The sequence below is a fragment of the Myotis davidii genome, unplaced genomic scaffold (assembly GCF_000327345.1).
Source record: "Myotis davidii unplaced genomic scaffold, ASM32734v1 scaffold46, whole genome shotgun sequence".
In the NCBI taxonomy this organism is placed as follows: Eukaryota; Metazoa; Chordata; class Mammalia; order Chiroptera; family Vespertilionidae; genus Myotis; species Myotis davidii.
In genome coordinates this window covers 10,260,502-10,281,823 of record NW_006383006.1, presented here as the reverse complement: position 1 = coordinate 10,281,823, position 21,322 = coordinate 10,260,502, and the positions used below count along the sequence as shown (strand labels likewise).

Genomic DNA, 21,322 nt, shown 5'->3' with positions numbered 1-21,322 from the left:
CAGTCAATATCTTTTCAAATATTGCACTAAATATCCCATTATCCCTCTTCTCTCTTATTGATACTCCAATTATATGTACTTTAAGCCTTTTCCACTGTTTCTATTTCCTTCACTTCTAATGTATATTTTCTATCTTTGTTTTTTTCCTTATATTTCATTCTGAGTATTTTCTTTTGGCCTCTCTTCCAATTTACTGAATAACAATCTACAGGTTTCTGACAAGAGCCTTACCCCTTCCACACCTTATTCCAAACACCAAAGTTCATCATCACTATCTGCCATATGAACAAAAGGACTACTCTTATTACTCTTAATCTGGGTTTATATCTATCACCACTGAAACCCAGGATTCTCAGTGCATCCTTATTCCATAAAGTCCAAACCCATTCTATGGCCAGGGAGGCAACTTTCCCACCTTCTCCTTTATTTTATATATTTGATTAATTTCTCTGTCTCACTCCATAAAATAAAAGCCCCACGAAAGAAATAATTTTTTGGATGTTTAATTCACTATTGAATCCCCATTGTGTGAACAGTGTCAGGCACGAAGATGTAAGCACTCAACAAATATGTTAAACGAATAAGTAGTATAACAATTCTCTTTTATAAAAAAAATCACCAAAGAGGAAGTTTAAAAAACACCAATCAGAAACTACAGTTTTTTTAAAACAACAATAACAACAACAATAGGCTGCATAGGAGAGCATAACAACCCCTCAACCCTGCCCCTTAAAAATTAAAGAAACAAAGGTAGCCAATTAGAGTTTGGAAGTAGATACGGAAATCAGTTAATTGGGCCATTTTATTATCTTCTCCCAAACTAAGTCTGTCACATACTCTCTTCCACTATCCGATTTGATTCCCGACTCGCTGACACAGTGGTACATTGTTGCTACTACTGAATCCATGCATTTGGGACAGGAGTTAGTCAAGAAGCTATTTAAATGTAGGTGAATCTGATGCCTGGTTTATTAATCTGCTCCACTGACCATTTGTAGCAGCAGTAATTCAGTGCTATTGAAGGCCATAATCCACCTGACCCCCTAGTCATAGCACTGAGGTTTATGGAATTAGGTTGTAAAGCCCGCTACATGCTTGCTCCCTTTTACCAAACCAGTGTTCTCTCTTTAGCCTGAGGGCAAACATGGGGAGCAGGTGGGTGAGGTTAGGAAATTGTGGTAAACCAAGTATTGGTAAATAAGTCATCCCGTATCTTCTTCCTTTGTCTCTTCTGTAAGAACATACTGAGGTGGGCCAAAGTAGGTTTATAGTTATTCATATGGAAAACAATACAATAATTAATAAATAATAATACAAGAATAAACTGTTTCGTGTACGAACACCTGTAAACCTACTGTAAACCTGAATACCCACGCCTGTATTTCTGAGGTGGCATGAAGACAGTGGCAGCATATCTCCATGTAGGGGATCTTTAAATTTAAACATGTTGCTAAGAGCGGTCAGAGCAAATTCCTGTGTACAGCATATTCGAGACGTGCCATTCAAATACTTTTAGTCATCACATATCTATTTTTTCACTTACTTCTAAAGGACCCTAGTATGTCTCCTTCTACCTAGACTGCTAAAATGTTGTAGAATAACATTTACATATTTATCAGAGAACTCACTATACCACCCTCTCACCTAGTTTTCTTAATCAAATATTTTAAAATTCAAAACTATATGCCCATTGTATAAAGTAAAAAATTATAAGGAATTAAGCTTTTCTGTATTTTCCCCTTCATGTCTGCTTCCCCCAAAGAAACCAATGTTATCAGTCTGATTATTATATGCCCATCTGTTACTATGATCTTTCAAGTATAACTAAATATATAAACTCCCTGCCTCCACCAGTATTTTTTAGAAAAATAGGATCATATCGTACACATCACTTTTCACCTTGAATCAATATTAAGGCCATAACTTCAGTCCATATTAGCCAAACCAGTGACATGTGTCACTGTACTCATAATAATGTTTACCTGCAATAACTTTAATTATAGTTACACTGTAATTTGCCGATATTTGTAGTGAATTACATGTAGGCCTAACAGTTCTTTTAAAGAGAGTAGGTACTCACAGGCATTTGTTGACAAGAAAAATAAAAGCACAGAGATGGTTTAATGTTATAATTTTTTTTAGTATATTTGATATTTATGAAATAAAGCAAAATAAAATGCAAGAGCCAAGAATGAGCTATGAGAATATACTGTTTTTAAGTTATAACTTCTAAGAATGTGAGCTTTTATAAGTATATAACATATGTAATTGTCCCATATGATTATTTCAGTTAAAAACAAAATTAAGTGCTAAGTGATAGGAGGATACATTAGTAAAATTGGGGCTAAATTTCTGTGAACCTTGTCTCTTTATAAATGCAATGGCTATGCCAATAATTAATTTGAAATATTGTTTACCATAAAGCTGTTTGAAAAATCTAAAACAACTACTATATAAAGAAGAAATAGCTTCTGAATAGTTAAAAATAAGTCTTGATTCTTCTGTAAAGGTTATGCATTTTAATATGATCTTTTGGCTGATTTATGTAAAGCTTTGTATTTTTCATTTTCTCAAGTCTGTCACTGTAGTGATGTATGGTATATTTTAACATCAAGTTTGCCATGAGCAATAAAGTTAGGACCTCAAAAGAAATTTTAATATATCTCCCCATTTTTAACCTGAAGCATACCATTTTACAGTTATTTTGTTTGGAATACCATGTTTAGTTGATATTCTTGACACACTCACATAAATAATTTAAGATTTTAATAAGGAAAAATTTAAATAGGTTAAAAATTTAAGGGTTATCATATACAAAGTGAAAATCTTAGTTATAGCAAATTTATACTAAAAACCCCTCTAAAGGTTGTATTTTACATTTCAGTGTGTTCAGGACATTTTTCTCCAACAACAAAGATAAAAGAAAAATAAAGAAAAAAATGACTTTCATTAAATGGTTTGCAACATAAAATGAAAGCACATGTCTATAAAATTCTGTAGGAAGAAAAAATGAAGTATGAAAATAATAATAAGTTAAATTCAAAAATTCTTATTGCAGAATGAATAGCTATTACAGAGAGTATGAAGATGAAAAAAGAATAATCCTCAATAAGTTTATAACCTAGTAGACACAATAATTCCTTAAACAACTATAACATAAAGCTGATTTAGCTATCTGTCACAAGCACAGAAGAAACAAAGTGTTAGGGCAGGCCAGGGGTGTGGCTAAATGTGTAAGAATATTTGAATTCAATCCTGCATCCTGGGCAGGATGTAAACAGTTAAAAAATGGAAGAAGACAGGAAGACAAAGAAGAAAGAATATGCTAAGGCAAGGCAGAAGAGAAGCAGAAGGCATTGTAAGAGAATATCCAGTGTTTCTCTATTACTGGAGAAAATAATACATGTAAGAGGAGTCTTGGGAGCAACACTGAAAGAAAGATGTTAGGGCAACATATCAGATGGTTCTCCATTCATGGCTAAGCATCTTCTTTATTTAGAAAACAACATAACACTGTTATGGATTTTTATGCAGAAAGGAAAATAAATATGGCACTGGACTTTGGGTAATTATGATGTGCCAACATAGGTTCATCAACTGTAACAAATGTACTGCTCTTGTGGGGGATGTTGATTATGGGGAGACTATGTTGTGTGGGGGCAGGTGTATATGGGAACTATACATTCTGCTCAGTTTTGCTGTGTATCTGAAATTGCTCTAAAAAATAAAATCTATTTTTTAAAAAGCTGCCTAAAATCAGCACAGGTAATATTGAAAAGTTGCTTTTAAATAATCAGTTATAAAATAACCAATAAGAGTTAATGATAGTCTTCCTAATTGCCCAATAATGTTGAAACAACGAATATACTGAGAGCAAAAATGGTACAGCACTTTGGTGACATCCAATAGATTAAATCTGATTGGCTAAGTGATTGCTTTTTCATCCTTTTTCAAATGCTTCTGCACCATGATATTATTGGCAGACATAAGAGCAGGAAAGAGACAAAGAGGAAAACAAACCATTGTGATCAAAGTAAAAAATGTCACAGAAGTGAGGGTGGTATATGAAGCAAAGGTTAAAAAAAAAGAAAAAAGAAAAAGGCACATATCCTGCAGAGTATAGAGGACATGAATAGGATGTGTTCACAAAAAGTCAGGGTGAATCCTGAGTAACTTGACAATATAATGAACATGGCATCCACATCTCCCCAATTAATCAATGGTTCCATTAACTTTTTCTGATGATAAAAATGTAATGAGAAAAAGCAGGACATCATAATTGAGAAAATGCTATGTAATTTTTTTATATGGAAATGGCAGCTTAGTAAACAGTATTAAAAAATGCTTTTTAAGAATTGTGTATATAATTAGATGTTCTGTAGTTGTCAGGCACTGGGGACACCTAAAAGATAAAAAGGGAAATGCACCATATTTATTCAGTGTCAGTAAAGATCCCACGTTAAACAAGTAACATTCTTTTATGTAAGGGAAAATGGGACTGTGAAAGCCAATGAAATAGCAACACAAAGTGAATAACTAGCTACTTAGGTAGAGCAGAACATATAATGGCCAACATGTCTAAGCAAGAATTCAGTGGTTTTGATTTTCTGTGTGAGCACATGGCAGCCAATGTAGCACCTAAAGTGAGGTGCTCCTTTCAGCGGGTCTGAAGGATGTTTTGTTAGTATAGCTTCATTCTCTTGAGGGTTACTGGCTTTTTAGTAAAAGGTCACCAATAGTCATCTTCTGGCCCGATTCAATGACCTATTTCCAAACCTGTTTATCGTAACTTTTCTAGAAAAATGGCACCAACAACTATGCTATACTTTTGGAAACTCTCTCAGGCTGAGATTTCTGGGGTTACCATTTTCCCTTTCTTTTGTCAATTTCCATTATCCCTCCTGATTCTTCATATCCCTTATTGTATAGATAATTGTGGGCATGTCTCAAGGCTTGATGATAGAATGCTGAAGATGCAGAAGGCCTTTTCCAATCCCTTACATCTCAAGAAGCAGAACTTTTACAAAGGGTCTAATCCAGGTCTTTACCTTTTCCACATCTTTAAATTGACATTCTTCTGTATCTTGACAAACAATGTATTTGAAATAAAACTCCTGCCCTGGCTGGTGTGACTCAGTTGGTTGGAGTGTCATCCCATGTACCAAAAGGTGATGGGTTCAATTCCAGGTCAAGGTACATATCCAGGTTGTGGGTTTGATCCAGGACGGGCATGTGTGGGAGACAATTCACTTTCCATCTTTTACTTGTACTTCTGCTCCCTTGGATGTTTTTGAAAAGCTTTTATTTCTCCTTTTCTTCTTTATTAAACTTTGCATGATAAAAATCCAATTCATCCTCAAGCCTTTCCCCTAAGCATTATGCACAACTATCTAATTCTTATTTTACTAGAAAATTTAATATTTGGTGATACACTGTCTTGTCTTCTCCTTGATTAATATATATGTGATTCTCCTTTCAAATTCTTCAGAAATGTAATATCTTACACTTAGGCCTTAATTATGCCTAATATAGAGCTCTTAAAATGATAAACATTTGCAAAATTCTTAGTTATTGACAGAAGGTCTAAAAAAGTCACTAATGATAAAATCATTTTTTATCTTTTCATCTGTTGTTATAGTATTATATATATATTGAGCCAATGCACATATCATAATTGTCTCTTGAAATCACTGGGAATCTCAGGTATACTTGCCTTGTCCTCCAGGTGCAATTCTAAAAAGCGTAGGTAAGCCACGGGTGCAAATGCATCAGCTGAATGTATGACTACTTCTGATGAATCTCTGAAATACAAAATTTTATAATGCATTTATTTACTACATAAATTGTGTCAAATCACTCCTGCTAGTGACCAGAAGAAATAAAAAATATCCTCATTTTGCATTTATTTCCACTAGTATACAATATTTAGTAATTAACATCTATTTTTAATAATCCAGTATTTAATTGAGAAAAGGGTCAAGAATAAACTTTCAAGAAAAATAAAAAAGCTTTTTATCTTTATGAGGACACAGTTCAACTTTCAGGTTCATTCAATGCTCTTTGAACAATTTTGAGACTTAAAACTCTTATTCAATTTTATTTTCAAAAATTTGCTTGGTATGGGCTAACCATCAAATAATAGTGCTTTATATTCATTATTCTTTTCATTATCATGAGGTAATACATTCAGTGTTTCACACAAAATCTCAATTATCCTTCACAAAAGCAGCACTGGTGATGATTTTAAGCTCTAGATGAACTCTTCACACTGCAATATCATTGCTATTAAAATTGATTGCCTGACATAGTAATTACCACATTCAGGTAAAATGGTATGAACTGCTTGCTGGCACCATATGGATACATGTAAATTAACTCAACTTTCATCAAAGATACCCTGTGAAGCACATGTGAATAACTAAGATTATGCATGAAGTTCTAATAACTAATTATTTTTATTGTTATTTATTAATAAAGCAATAGTGTTTTGCATTTTAGCTAAAATTTAAAAATAGAAATTCCTCATATTTTTTAAATGACTCGGGCACTAGTTCCACTGTTTATATTAACACATTGTTAGCATTTTACCAATTGTAGTACAGCAGAATTGTTACTTTATTTGACTCTGCAACTAATGTAAGATATTTTTTGAATCAACTTGTGAAATGCAAAGTTATTTAGTGGCAATAGAAGAAATCTCAAAATATTCGGCTCCAAAATACTAAGTTTTTGTGGGCAAAATCTGTTTACTTTCCCCTTGAAATATCATATATAGAGAAAAAAATGCTTTATGGAAATACAAAAGTCAACTACCATTCATGAACCTTTAGTATCAAATATGCATCTTGTTAGTGTTTAAGAAAATAAAAATGAAAAGGGCTTCTATGATATTAAAAAGAATCTTCTAATAGAAATAGAATCAGTTGAGAGTCAGAATACTCCCAGGCCTTCACAGTCTCCATCAATCAGAAGTTGCCTCCAGGTATGATGTGCATTAGGAGAAGGAGAAAATAAAGAGAAGGCCCTCTTGCTTTCTACCACCTGTTCTTCCGGCCCCATCCTCTTGGTTTGTTAGCCCTACTTGTGCTGTTTTTCCATTTACTCCAGAGTGGCTTGTGCTGGCCCTTCACTTGGCTCATCAATCAGATTTCAATTCCAATTCCTTGTACAATCTCACTCGTACTCTAAATGTCAATCCCTTTGTTCCTGATAGCAGCCTTGGAAACTGACCCTGGGCCTTAATTATGCCTAACCTAATCGGCTTGGTTTTGATATCCTTGCTAATGGAATGCACCAAAACTATAATTAACCCAACCAATGTTGTCAGGAGAAAGGGTTTCAGCCCTTTCCTTCTCATGCAAGTTATCCCCACTGGAAATAGAAGGTTGACAGCAAATAGCTCAATTGATGTAACTACTCCATTCAGAATCAAGATTATCCACAGAAAATATATAACATTGTAATCATTTAACAAAGAGGAATATGATTTTTCTGTATTCCATAAAATTTGCAATTTCCAACTGACCAACATCATTTCACTCACACAAAGCCAGAGTCAACTTGGAAGGAATTAGATCTCAAATGAACAGTATTTAGTTCCAAACAGAATAATGCCACAATTACTCTTTTCTCTTTCATAAACTAACATCTGAAACTCAGCTTTCAAGGATCTCTGGTCTGCTTAACGGATCTCTGAAAAATAGCACAGCATCTGCTGGAATACGCTCAGAGTAACCCAGAAAATCAATGCCACTTATGCCACAACAAAAATGTTTTCCAGTTGGCCTCCCACCTCCCCTCTTCCTATTAATAGAATTAACAAGTGTGCTCAATACCCCTTCTATAGCTGAAACTTCTCTGTAGTCACGAGCTGGCCATGTTCCCTTTTACTGATGTGGGGCAGCAGAATGAGGTCTCAGCCTCTGCACTCTGATGCCATGCTCCCAAGGTGTGAGGTCAGGCTATACCCCCTCACTTCAAAACAAACAAACAAACAAACAAACAAACAAACAAAACCTGATATTATCCCTTGAGACTCAGCCATGGTCTTGATTCCTACCTCTCCTCTAAAAAGACAACCGCACACTGATATTCCCTGTGATGCACACCCTCACAGGCACTCCAGTGTTTCTGTGAGGCCTGCCCTGGCGTCCTCAGACAGTGCTGTTTTCTCCTGCCCAAGCCTTGCTAATCCATTGATAGCCCTTTCACAATACATCCACTACATTATAATCATGACTTTATGCATTCGACTTCCTGTTGTTCATCTTTGTCTGCCTGCCCTCCACTCCATTTCTTCACTGGCTCAGTATACTGGTACTCATTAGACTTTTGTAAAATAAACAAATAAATGTACAGTTAAACTTTTTAAAGTATCTTTACATTTACATACTATCTATTGAAACTATCACAGACCTACACTGGGTTTTCAAGTACTTATCTTCACAAAAATACATACTTTTTGCTACACGCATACCTCATGTATAAAGTGTAATATATATATATATATATCACACCATATAGTATCTCTAGCATAATAAAAATAAAGCTTCACAGGTCTAAAAACTTAAATACAAGGAAAATAGTTCATAAGTTTAAATAAATTCCAGGTGATAACGCATAGATGTGAGAAGGCAATAAGGAAAACACTTGATGCATCATCGCTGCTAAATGCCACATTATTATGCTCTGTGCTAAGCTGTGTCTTGAATGGGTAGAGAAGAGGAGTAGGTGGGAAGAATTTAGCCCTTCTTTCCTTTCTTCCTCCCTTCCTTTCTTCCCATTATTCCATCCATCCATCTATCCCATATGTAGCATCTTTGTAGCAGTAGTATAGTAATACTGATAACTCAAATGGAAATATGTGGTTGTACAAAATACTGACATTAAAACCATGTTCTCATTACAAAGGGAAGAAAATGATAATTTTTATTAACATTAGGATTTTAGTTCTTCTGATATTGCTACAGATACATATTTGAAGTAAGAAGTAATAAGAGAGGAGGTTATTTATTTGAGTTTCTACAATTTTCCACTCCTCTTAAAGGCGAGGCTGTAATTCTTTACATAAAGGCTCCTCAGAAAAATAAATCATTTTTGGATCTTAAAAATTTGTATCTATCAATGAGTAATCACATATTAATTGAATAAAAAGTGAACTATAAAATGTTCTAGTTCGAATTTTTAAGATTGTTATACTAGTCTTTCCTATAAGATTTTAAAAACATTAACTGTTATTTGGGGCAAAATGCATCTGATAAAAAATATCTAGGAGAACCTGATTTCCCTAGATTTCTCAATATACAAAAGAGTCAATCTGTGTCTAAAAAAAAAAATCCCTAATTATAATCAAGTTATTTTTGCATGTAAAAGTTTAAGTTTTCTTCTTATAGGCAATTTTCCCCTTTTTATAAAAAAATTGAATCAGACATTTGAAATGGGATTCTTAATAATCAATTAGTTGTATGCTAATTACATTACATCAAGTATAATAAGAAAATTTGTTAAATTTGTCCCAAAAGTGAATTCTGAGTTACAGGATCCAATATTATTAAATGGTCAATTGTTAAGAAATAGTTACAGGACTAAATTTAAATCTTCTAATTATGTCATATAGAAAATTATCTCTAGATTAAATAAATTTCATTTATATATGGTTTTAGAGTATGCAATGCATATTCACTTACAGCATCACATTTACCAGTAGCTATGATAGGACATTTTCTATTTTATAGAGGATCAACGGTTTTATATGTAGACGAATTTTTTTTCCTTTTGAAACTAGGATATGTCCCAACCTAAAACTCTAGTTATAACCTAAAATTGCAATACATAAAAGTAAGTAAAATAGTATATCCTATCTAATAAAGAGTTAGTATGCATATTGACCATCACTCCAACACACAAGATGGCCACCCCATGTGGACACATGATGGCCAGCAGGGGAGGGCAGTTGTGGGTGATCAGACCTTCAGGGGAGGGCAGTTAGGGGCAATTAGGCCAGCAGGGGAGCAGTTAGGTGTCGATCAGGCTGGCAGGGGAGTGGTTAGGGGCAATCAGGAAGGCAGGCAGGCGAGCAGTTGGGAGCCAGCAGTCCTGGATAGTGGGAGGGATGTCCGACTGCTGGTTTAGGCCCGATACCTGTGGGCAGTTGGACATCCCTCGAGGGGTCTCAGATTGGAGAGGGTGCCGGCTGGGCTCAGGCCCCCCCACGCATGAATTTCGTGCACCGGGCCTCTAGTATAAAAATAAACAACAGTAAATGAAAATTTAATTCAATGATATTTTGCTAGTGTGTTGTGAGAGTTCAGGTATGAGAACAAGTACTGAAGCAATGGCAGCCAAAGTCTCAAAAAATGGAAGGATTAAGCAAAGTGAGGAGAAATGGGAAAGCAATCTAGGGAAAAGGAATCAAGTAAGAGATTAAAAATGGCGGCAGAGTAAGTGGATGCTGTACAGACATGCTCCCAGGAACAAACTGGAATTGCAACTAAAATATAGAAAAACTTCCAAAATAACCAATAAAAACTTGCAGGAGAGAACCTGAGGACTGAAAGTAGAGGCCACTTAGAGACTGGTAGGAGGGGCGGAGGCATGAATGGGCTGGCCAGGCACCCGCAGACAGCAACTGAAGTCCTGGAGAGATATCTCAGCTGTGAGGGGTGTCACTGAGAAGTCTGGGATCTAATCCCCGAGCTGGGCTCCCCAGCAGAAAGCACCAAAACTGAGAAGGGTACCCACATAACATCTGGCTGTGAAAAGCAGTGGGGTGCTATCTGCCAGAGAGTGGCAGCTGAAAGTTCAGGCACCCTCTTAAAGGGCCAATGCACAAAATTCCCTGTGGAGCCACTAACCTTGTGCTCTGCCAGAGGGAGGGTGAAGTGGACTGGAGCTGTGAGAGCAGAACCCAGAACTGGGGACTAAGGGATAGAGCTCAGAAGGCAGACACCCCAAGTTTCCTGGGCTGAATCATTCCCTCACACAGTAAAGGACATCTTCCCCACATAGACATTTGCTTTGCCTTGGGGGAAGAGAGTTGACACACCCTATTGAAAAACACCTTGCCTTGAAGCCACTTAAGAGATTAAAAATAACAATTAGCCTCCAGGCAGAAGCAACTGCCCCACCCTGTTGATAAAAAACTCTCCCCACACCTGAGGACGATTTCCTGGGGAACAATTCTATCAGTCTGTAGGCAGATGTGGTCTCTGGAGGCTTTGAGTCTTTGCCTGATGCTAAGGAGGACAGCTTAATGGAGCTGTGGGACAATGTGAAACATAACATTAGAATAGCAGGTGTGCCAGGAAAGGCAGAAAGGGAGAAAGAGATACAGAATGTGTGTGAAGAAATAATGGCAGAAAATTTCCCTAATCTGGTAAAGGAAAAAGTCACAGTAATTCAGGAGGCACAGAGAACCCCAAGCAAAAAGAACCCAAACAAGCCTATGCCCAGACAGATCATAATTAAAATGCCAAAAATTAAAGACAAAGAGAATCGTAAAGGCAGACAGAGAAAAGAAAACTTACTTACAAAGGAGGTCTCATAAGGCTGACACCTGATTTCTCATGAGAAACTCTAAGTATTTGGGTGCTCCTCCACTGGGTGCATATATGTTTACCAGAGTTATATCCTCTTGTATCGATCCCTTTGTATTATGAAGAGGCCTTCCTTATCTCTTGCAATGGCCTTCACTTGGAGGTCTATTTTGTCAGATATTCATCAGAAATTCTACAGGCCAGAAGGGAATAACATGAAGTATTCAAAGAAATGGAAAGCAAGGATCTAAGACCAAGATTACTATATCTATCAATCAAAATAGAAGGTCAAATAAAGAGCTTCCCAGACAAAAAAAAAAAAAAAAAAAAAGCTAAAGGAGTACATTACCAGCAAGTCAGCATTATAAGAAATGCTAAAGGGACTGCTGTAATGAAAGGAAACCCAGAGAGAAACCTAGCCATGCAGAATTAAAATGGCAATAATTCTGCCTATCTATCAATAATAACCCTAAATGCAAAAGGAATCAAGTAAGAAAGTGATGAAACTGAGGTGAGGCAGAGCCTATGAAGATAAAAGCAAAGGAGATGCTTAAGCATTAGAATCAGATTACTGATTTCCGGATAAGTAAGTAAGAATGAAAAGACATTTGTGCCTGTGTTCAGGCACACAGCTGTATGTTAGCTCTTATCAGGTATCCTTGGTTTGCCTGCCCATCCTTACAGGAAGAACTCCCACAGAGCAACCCCACCCACTGAAGTCGCCTCCGTAACTGATCGTTCAGGTGAACTGAACGGCTCATTCTGGCACCGTGGTTTCTAAGACACCTCCCCTGTCATGTCTCTCTAATAGCATGACGAAGTCCCCTCATGCCAGTGTGTCAGCCAGGCTCAGGTTTCCTTGTCTACAAAAGGAGGCTGTGAAAAAAGATGCATCTGTCAGGTCTGAAGCACTATGACAAATGTAAATTCTGCTGATGTAGTACATAGAAGTACATGGCTTATAAGTCTAGGTTGACCATAAAGTCTTTTGGGTGCTATATATGACCTCAACTTGCCAAGTAAACAGGAAAAGCACTATTCTTTGACATTTTTTGTCCTATCATGTTTTCTTCTTTTTCTTTTCTAATCTGGTTATGCCCATAATAGTAAGTAAATATATTGCAAGTTTCCAATTATACTGTAATTTCACCCTAGCATGCAAATGCTTTTCTTGAATAACCAGAGTATTATTTCATAGAAATAACATCTAATGCACAGTTCATTCATGAATTGTTTTGTGACCCTCATAGTCTGAGAAATATCTTTTATTTATGAACTCACTCTCATGACTTGTACCCTTTACCATTTTGTATCATAATATATACAGACTACAGGCACAGTGCATGGACTCGTGCACTGGTGGGGTCCCTCATCCTGGCCTGTGCTCTCTCACAATCTAGGACCCCTCAGGGGATGTCAGAGAGCTGGTTTTGGCCCGATCCCTGCAGGCCAGGCCGAGGGACCCACCAGTGCATGAATCAGCACCGGGCTTCTAGTATGCATATAAGATCTTTGGTTAATCTCTTCCTGCCCTCCCTGTTCCTGCTTCCCTCTGAAATTCATCAGTCTGTTCCGTGTTTCCATGCCTGTGCATTGAGCATCTGCCCCCTGGTGGTCAGTACACATCATAGCTACCGGTCAAATGGTCTAATGGTCGCTTAGGCTTTTATATATACACAGATGTGTCCTCCTCCTGCCTTTTCAGGCAAGAGCTGTTTGAACATCAATGGTCCCAGAAGACATAATAGGTACTTGATAAATATTTGCCAAAGAATTATTTTGATGATTATTAATGGGAAAAAGTTAGGAGAACATGAAAGCGGCAAGAGTGAGTGACTATTGCATAAAGTAATAAAAGTGTCTTGGCCATGTTTCATGAGGTAAGTGTATTTTTTAGAAACTTCACCTACAGTAGTCATAATTTTCTTAGATCACTCCTTCCCTCATTATTACTATGTACAAAGAAGTTACCTCTTACTGCTGAAAATATTGAAGCTGTCCATTCTATACAAAATTCTAATCTTTCATCAGATGAGGTTTCTGAAATCAAGCATAATTCTGACAATCTTTTCCAAGAAGCAGAGGAGCTTAGGAGAAGCAGATAAAGTGCTCTCTCAGCACATGAGAAGAGTGACATAAATTAGAGTATGGGTAATAATGTAACAAACTGGAGAAAGTTCCTGTTTTTTGTTACACTAATTTTAACAATTTATGGCAAAGAAATCACACTACTCACCATAAACCGAATTCACTTAAAAAACAAAGTTTATTTGTAAAAATAACCCGAAATAATTGAAGAGAGATGTTTAGTGTTACCATTCTGTGTTGTTAAAGTCAGAAAAAAGAAGAAAGAGGATGGAGTTAATGGAACCCACAGGCTACTGATGTGGCAGTTTATCAAATATAGCTGTAATGAAAGATAAATAATACAGGCAATTCACACTTCATGAAAGGATAAAAGTGTCAGTGTTAGGTACCAGTTTTACTGCAGGCCATAATCAGCAAGTAAACGAAAGTGCGGTGTCTAAAAAGTTTATAGCCTTCTATGAAGGCCTCGTCTTGTCAGTATTGATTTAGGTATTCAGACGACTTCACTGGTATTAAACAAATTGAGTGTTTGTGAACTTAAAGGACATGCTCTATTTCTTCCAACAAAAGTTGCCTCGGGCTTAATGTTAAGTTCTCCCATCACTTAAATTTAAGGAAAGGGAAGAAAATGCTGAAATGATATCTTACACAATTATTTTCTTCTTAAATAGAGGGCAATCCAAAGTGAACGTTTCATACTCTCCACCTTCTCCACAAACATGGACTCCATATTTCTTAGAAAGCTGAAAATAAAAATAAGAAAAAGAAACAGTAAACTTAAAATTAGATAGCAACAATGCTCAATTAACATACTATTTTGTCCTAAAAATATCCACATAATAAACTTTAATTCCAAAAATAGACTGCAAGCTACAGAAAAATTATTTTATATTTCTGCTTGAAACATGTATGTAAAGCCATTTGAGAAATGTCATAAAGCATAGGACTTTTAATAATTCCAAATCCCTTGCAAAAGGTGAAAGCAACCTACATTTTTATGTATAATGAGAAAACTTAAAGAATCCTATACATTTTAGGGATGTACTTGCTTCAGATTGAAAGGGAGGCTCAGAGAGACAGGCACTAAGTCATTATGTAGTAAATGAGAATATATGCAGCCAAACTGGTGCTTTCCCCCTGCCCTTTGACCTATATATGGAAGGAAAAAAATATGTTGTGTTTAGAGCATTTTTCAGTGACAGACATAGAGAAAGCAATCTAAGGCCTTTCCTTGTGAACAAAAGAAGTCACAAACATGGTTATTATGCTTATGGTTATTGGTAGCAGTAAAGTTCCAAGGGTACTGAGAGCTATGAAGTTCTCAAGCTGCACACAAACTATAGAAAGACCCATCTCCAAGAAAGGTTGGGATAGCTTACAATGTCACCTAATTAAACCGGAAGTTAAAAACATAAACAAGCAAACAAAGAAAAACAACACCCCTGATTTGTATTAAATATAAGCTATATTATTCAAAAGATCCTGATACTGACAGTAAGATCATCTGTTTGGCTGTCCATGGCTGGAATCAGCTGGAGCATGCTCACTAGCTGTGCCAGAATCTCCCTGCTCTTGTGTAGAGACTTCATCACTAAAATTCCATCTCCTTTGTTCTGAATTTCAGAGCTCCTTCTTATTGCCTCTCCTAATCCAAAGGAAGAGTGACAACACAGATGTACTCTGTTACTGCCAGTATTGGGACCAAGGCCTATCTTTAGTTTTACCTGCATACTTATGCACTTATTTATTTGGTTATTCTTGTGGTTGTGCTATCATTCTGAATCCATCACATTTCAACTACTGAGTATGTGTCTTTAGAGACTTGACACACGGATCTATGAAAATTTTACTGCTCCCTCCAAGGATCAGTAATGTAAATTACACTATATAGCCAAACTCAAGCAAAGAGAGGGAAAGGAAACTTCTGTAGAAGAACTCACAGGAGCAAAGTAGATAGATTTCACCATGTTGGGTCATAAAGCAGAGAATCAGCAGGCAGAATTATGGCAGGTGGTTCTTAATGGGAGCAGATAACAGGAACATTAGTTTTCCATGTAACCACTGTTAAGATAAGCTTTTTAAAAAACATTTTGAACATATGGGAATAACTTGGGTCATTGCATGGTTTATAAGAATGTTTGGGGTTCCGAGCATGTAAAAAGTAAATTCCTAACAAATGAGAATTACGTGGGTCTATTTTTTTCTGACACGCTTATTTATATAGATAAATATTCCTATCTATATAACTTAATTTGAGTGCTACTGATTATTGAACTGAAAGATTAAGGGCATCATACTTTCCTTGTTTAATTTTCTATCACTTTAAAAGATTGTAATAATCCTGTGAGAATTTCTAATTACATCATTATTTTTTTTCCTTTTAAATCAGACTTATTTATCTGATAGTCATTTTAAAATTGGAGGAAAAAAGGCAAATGAAATTGCACTTCACCCTCATCCTGCCCCTCACCCTCGACCATCTAGAGAAAACTATGAGGTTCATAAAATCCACTACAACTTCATTTTACAAATAATATGCTTAACATACACAATAATTGCATGCTGCATATATTCATCCATAGCACTTATTCAAGATGCACTTATTGAATACCTGTACGTTTGTCATTGTTTTAAGTGCTGGGGATAACAACGGGAGCAGACATAAATTATACATATAACAGCTTACTGTCTGTAGGTATAGAAAGAATGTTAAACAAGCAATTACAATAGAGGGTAGTGGTAGCTTTGATTGATGCATGAGTGCTGTGGAGTGTATAGCAGGAGGCCTAACTAGAAGGAACTCAAAGGGCTTTTCAAAGTAAGTAAAAATTAAGCTGAAGGATAAGGAACTAGGAAATGCTAGAGGGAGTGAGGGAAGGAGAGAGGGAAAAAGAGAGAAGACAGGAGAGAAGGAAAAACGGTTCCAGAAGGAACAGTGTGTGTTAAGGCCCAGAGCACATGATGATTACTAGAAATTGAAATAAGTTTGGCAAAGCTGGAACATAACTAGAAGAGTAATAATGAGATAAGGCTGAAAAGCTAGAAAGAGGACCGATCTTATGGGGCTTCACAAGCCATGCTGAATCATTATCCTAAGGTCAGTTGGGGGACTGGATGAAAGAATGTGAAGGTATTAAGCAAAACACACACACACACATATATTTATTTATATATTATTATATAAAACACAATATACAGACAACAGTGTGGTGATAGCCAGAGGGAAAATGGATGGGGGCTAGGTGGAGCTGGGCAAAGAGGGAGCGGGGCGGGGGGGGGAATGGGGAGAGAAAGAGACTTTGCTTGGGATGATGGGTGCACAATGCAGTGTGCAGATGATGTTTTGTTGAGTTGTACAAGTGAAACCTGTATGATTTTGTGAACTAATGTTATCCCAATAAATTACCCCGGGATCAGCGTGACAGGGGGCAGCGCCCAAACCCCGATTGCCCTGTGGCTCTGTGTGTGACAGGGGTCGGGGCCACAACCTCCCTATCCACCCTGCTCTGTTCGTGACAGGGTGCGGCGCCCCAACCCCCTAATCTGCCCTGCTCTGTGCCTGATAGGGGGAGCTCCCCAACCCTCCCCCCGCCTCGACGGACCCTGCTCTGAGTGTGACGGGGTAGAGCCATAACCTTCCCATCAACCCTGCCCTGAGTGTGCACCTAGGGATTGGGCCTGCCCTCTGCCACCCGGGAGCAGGCCTAAGCCAGCAGGTTGTTATCTCCTGAGGGGTCCCAGACTGCGAGAGGGCACAGGCCAGGCTGAGGGACTCCCCCTCCCCCCGAGTGCACAAATTTTTGTGCACCGGGCCTCTAGTCTATATATATAAAAGCCTAAGTGACATTACAACCGGTCTTTATGACAACACACTGACCAGCAGTGGGTAGACACTCAATGCAGGAGCTACTCTCTGGTGGTCAGTGTGCTCCCACAGCCAACCTCCTGCTGCCGGCCAATCTCCCGCAGTCCCTCCTCCTGGCCATCCAGCCTCAATTGGCCCTGATCGGGTCTGGGAGAGTCAGCCCTGATCAGCCCTGATCACTGGCCAGGCTAAGGGACCCCACCAGTGCATGAATTTGTGCACCAGGCCTCTAGTTCATACATAATGGAATATGTGAAATTATTTATTACAATTCACTTTTTTTTTGCTTAGACAACTGAGTAGACTAGGGGCCCCTCACTGCCAGGAAAGAAATGTTCAGTTCTGCAGTCAAGGTTGAGGTGCTTGAGGACATCTAAGACAGGAAGGTGTTAACACATGCCTGGAGCATATGAAGAAATGGAAGAACAGACTTAATTGGCATAAGAATAAAATTGGCAGTTGAAGTCCTGGGGATATCTAACATCACCACAGGAGGAAGGCTATGGATGGAACCACAACATATAAGGAGTGAAATATATATGGCAAGCCCCACAGGTAAGCTAAGGAAGTACTCAGAAGGTTTAGAAGTGAATGGCATCATAGAAGCCAATGGATGACAGTTTCAAGAAGGCATACTCTCTTTCAAAGAAGTCTAGAAAGGCAGGGCCTCAAGTGTGTTATTGATATTGAGGAACCAGAAGAGGATATATTTGATCACTGTTTTAGAATTTCCTAGTGCTTGTTTAGAGATGTGAACATAGATACAATGCTGGCCATAAAGCAAATCGCCTTAGGAAGAGTCTAATCAGAGGGGCATGGAAAGTAACCATGCCCATTAGATAGACTGAAATAAATGAACACCAACTTGTCTAGAAATCAAATATAATTTGTCATAATTATATAATCATTTCATTTTTATTTTAATCTTTACTATTTGCCTAAAACATATTAGGTCCTTAATAATGCTTAATGAAAGAAAGAATGAATTAACATCTTAGGAATTTCTAAGCATTTGGTACATATTGATAAACTACAAAATAATCAAATATAAATAACTCAAAGAAAATGTGAAAGCCATAAAGTTAATGAAGAGTGTAACTGCCGATAGTTCACATCACAGCAATGGTATTAACAATGCTGATGAATTAAGAGTATGGGAGGGAAAATGATAACATTAAAGGAGATCATAAAGGTTCTTTCATAAAAAATAGGGTGATTTTCTTTTTTCCATCATGATTGTTGAATAAAAAACTCTAATAATTATACTATTCTAGTTCATGAAGCACTACCATACTATTCATACATTTGCCCCAAAACTCTAGTAAAATATAGGATGGGAAAAAGTAGGTTTATAGTTGTAGCACAAATAATATAATAATTAATAAATAATAATATAAAAATAAATTGTGTTTTGCATACTCACAACTAAAAACCTACTTTTACCCACCTCTGTATAACACAGTTAATAGAAAAGAGTGAAAATAACTGAATTTTTCTTTAATGTTTAGAAACGTTTAGGATTTGACAACAATAATGGCTAAGCAATTGTAATGTGAAATCTTGGGAAACTTCTTTATTACTCTGTAAATTAATTTTCTAATTGGTAAAAGGGAAGAAGTTAAAGTAGATATTCTTTAAAGGAAGTTTCTACTCACATTTCTGTTGAAAAAACATCTAATCACAAAGATTATCAGATACTTATGAGAATAGGACATTTTGTATAGCATAACATATCCATTTCAATAAAAGAACTTTCTGATAGAACAATTTCCTTTTATATACAGCTTACTTTTTTATTTAGGCCAACAAGCTGGTAATAATTTCTATAATTAATTTTAGACATTTTAATACCCATTAGAACTTTAAGGTTTTCATAAAAATCTATCATGAATATATCTGAGTTTTTCTAGATTAAATTTGGTTTCATAATTATAACATACCACTATTTGTTCCGCCCTTTAGATACCTACAGATGCCTACATTTTGAGAAACATGTAGTATAAATTCTTACCTCTAAGAGATGAGGCTCCATTTGATCCAGGGTTTTTCCAAGATGCTTATCTGGACTTAAACCTGCCAAGAAAGTTTAAATTTTTTAAAATAAATGTCTAAGTAAAAGTTTAAAGACATATCTCCTTCCCTCAACCTCTCCTCACTTGGAAACCAGTATGTGTGTATTTTAAATTGGCCCTAAAATAAAATGTACTTTGCTAATATTTACTTTTATTCCCTTTCAATAACTGTTTTTCTTGTTGCTGAATAATGTTTTCTTCCAATTCATTTCAGTTGCATTGTGTCAACTACCAGATTCACTGTTTCAATCCCCCCCCCCCTTTTTTAGGAATTGTATGTAATTAGAACAAAAACAAGTATCATTTCAAAAATATAAAATTTAAAACCTTGATATTTTAATTTAATTTTTATTCCTCTTTACTATTATTTATATTTTAAATTGTATTTATTAAATTGATTAAGGTGACACTAGTCAACATGAACATATAAGTTTCATGTGTGGATTTCTGTTACAAGATTTGCATATTGCACCTTGTGTCCACCACTCAGAGTCAAATCTTCTCTTGTCACCTCATATTAGGACCCCCTACCATCCCCACCCCTTCCCTCTGACAACCACCACTCTGCTGTTTGTGTTCGTAAGTTTCAGTTTTATATCCCACATGAATGAAAACATGGTTCCTAGCTGTTTCTGACTTATTTCACTTGGCATAATGTTCTCAAGGTCCATCCATGTTGTTGCAAATGATGCTATTTCATTCTTTCTTATGGCTGAGTAGTATTCCATTGTGTATATGCACCACATCTTCTTTATCCAGTCTTCTATCACAGGACGCTTTGGTTATTTCCATGTTTTGACCACCGTGAATAATGCTACAATGAATATAGGGGTGCATATATCTTTGCAAATTCATGATTTTGAGTTTTTCGGATATCTACCCAGGAGAGGGGTTGCTGAGTCATATGGTAACTCTATTCTTAATTTTTTGAGGAATTGCCAGATTGCTTTCCATAGTGGTTGTACCAGTCTACATTCCCACCAGCAATGAATGAGATTTACTTTTTTCCACAACCTCTCCAACACTTGTTATTGCTTGTTTTGTTGATACTGGTCATTCTAACAGGTATAAGATGGTATCTTATTGTAACTTTGACTTGCATTTCCCTAATTGCCAGTGAGGTTGAATATTTTTTTCATATATCTATTGGCTATTTGTATATCTTTTTGGGAGAGGTGTATTTTCAGGTCCTCTGCCCACTTTTTGATTGGATTGTTTGATTGGTGTTAAGTTTTACAAGTTCTCTATATGTTTTTAATTTTATTTTTTAACTCATGGACAACAGTGAGAATTTTCTGATTCATACCTATTTTATCTGAACTTCAAACATCTTAGAGAATAAATAGAAAATAGAAGAGTGGTAGACTGGTAGGCTTATCTAGTTAATTCACCATATAAAAGGCTAAGTGACTGACCATCCAACCGTCCGACCGGCTGGTACATATGACGCTCACTGGCAATTTAAAAATAAATGTTGACTCGCACATGTGCGATACATATAAAGCTCTTGCTGGTGCCAATGGCACGCGTGTGTTTCTCGAAACTGAAGTATTAACAGGATCTGCGGAAGGAAAGGTTGTTCTGATTTTAAGAAACATAAACATAAAACATAAACATAAACATAAAAATTCCCTTTTAATGTGCATGAATTTCATGCACCGGGCCACCAGTATTTAAATAAAATATTAATATTATTCAACCCTGGCCCAGCTGCCATGTCAGTGGCTGAGCTTTGACCCATGAGCCAGGGGGTCATGGTTAAA

General features: G+C 36.6%; 1 protein-coding gene across 1 annotated transcript in view; it reads right to left on the bottom strand.

Annotated features, from left to right (window-relative positions):
- Positions 1–2,751: 2,751 nt before the first annotated feature.
- DPH6 (diphthamine biosynthesis 6) overlaps positions 2,752–21,322 on the bottom strand; it is a 166,820-nt gene continuing 148,249 nt past the window's right edge. The window contains exons 6-9 of the mRNA XM_006778111.2: positions 19,499–19,560; positions 14,271–14,365; positions 5,714–5,801; positions 2,752–4,402 (exon numbers count right to left, since the gene is read on the bottom strand). Coding sequence (XP_006778174.1) covers positions 4,349–4,402; positions 5,714–5,801; positions 14,271–14,365; positions 19,499–19,560 — 299 coding nt within the window. The 3' untranslated portion in view covers positions 2,752–4,348. The remainder of the gene's footprint in view (positions 4,403–5,713; positions 5,802–14,270; positions 14,366–19,498; positions 19,561–21,322) is intronic.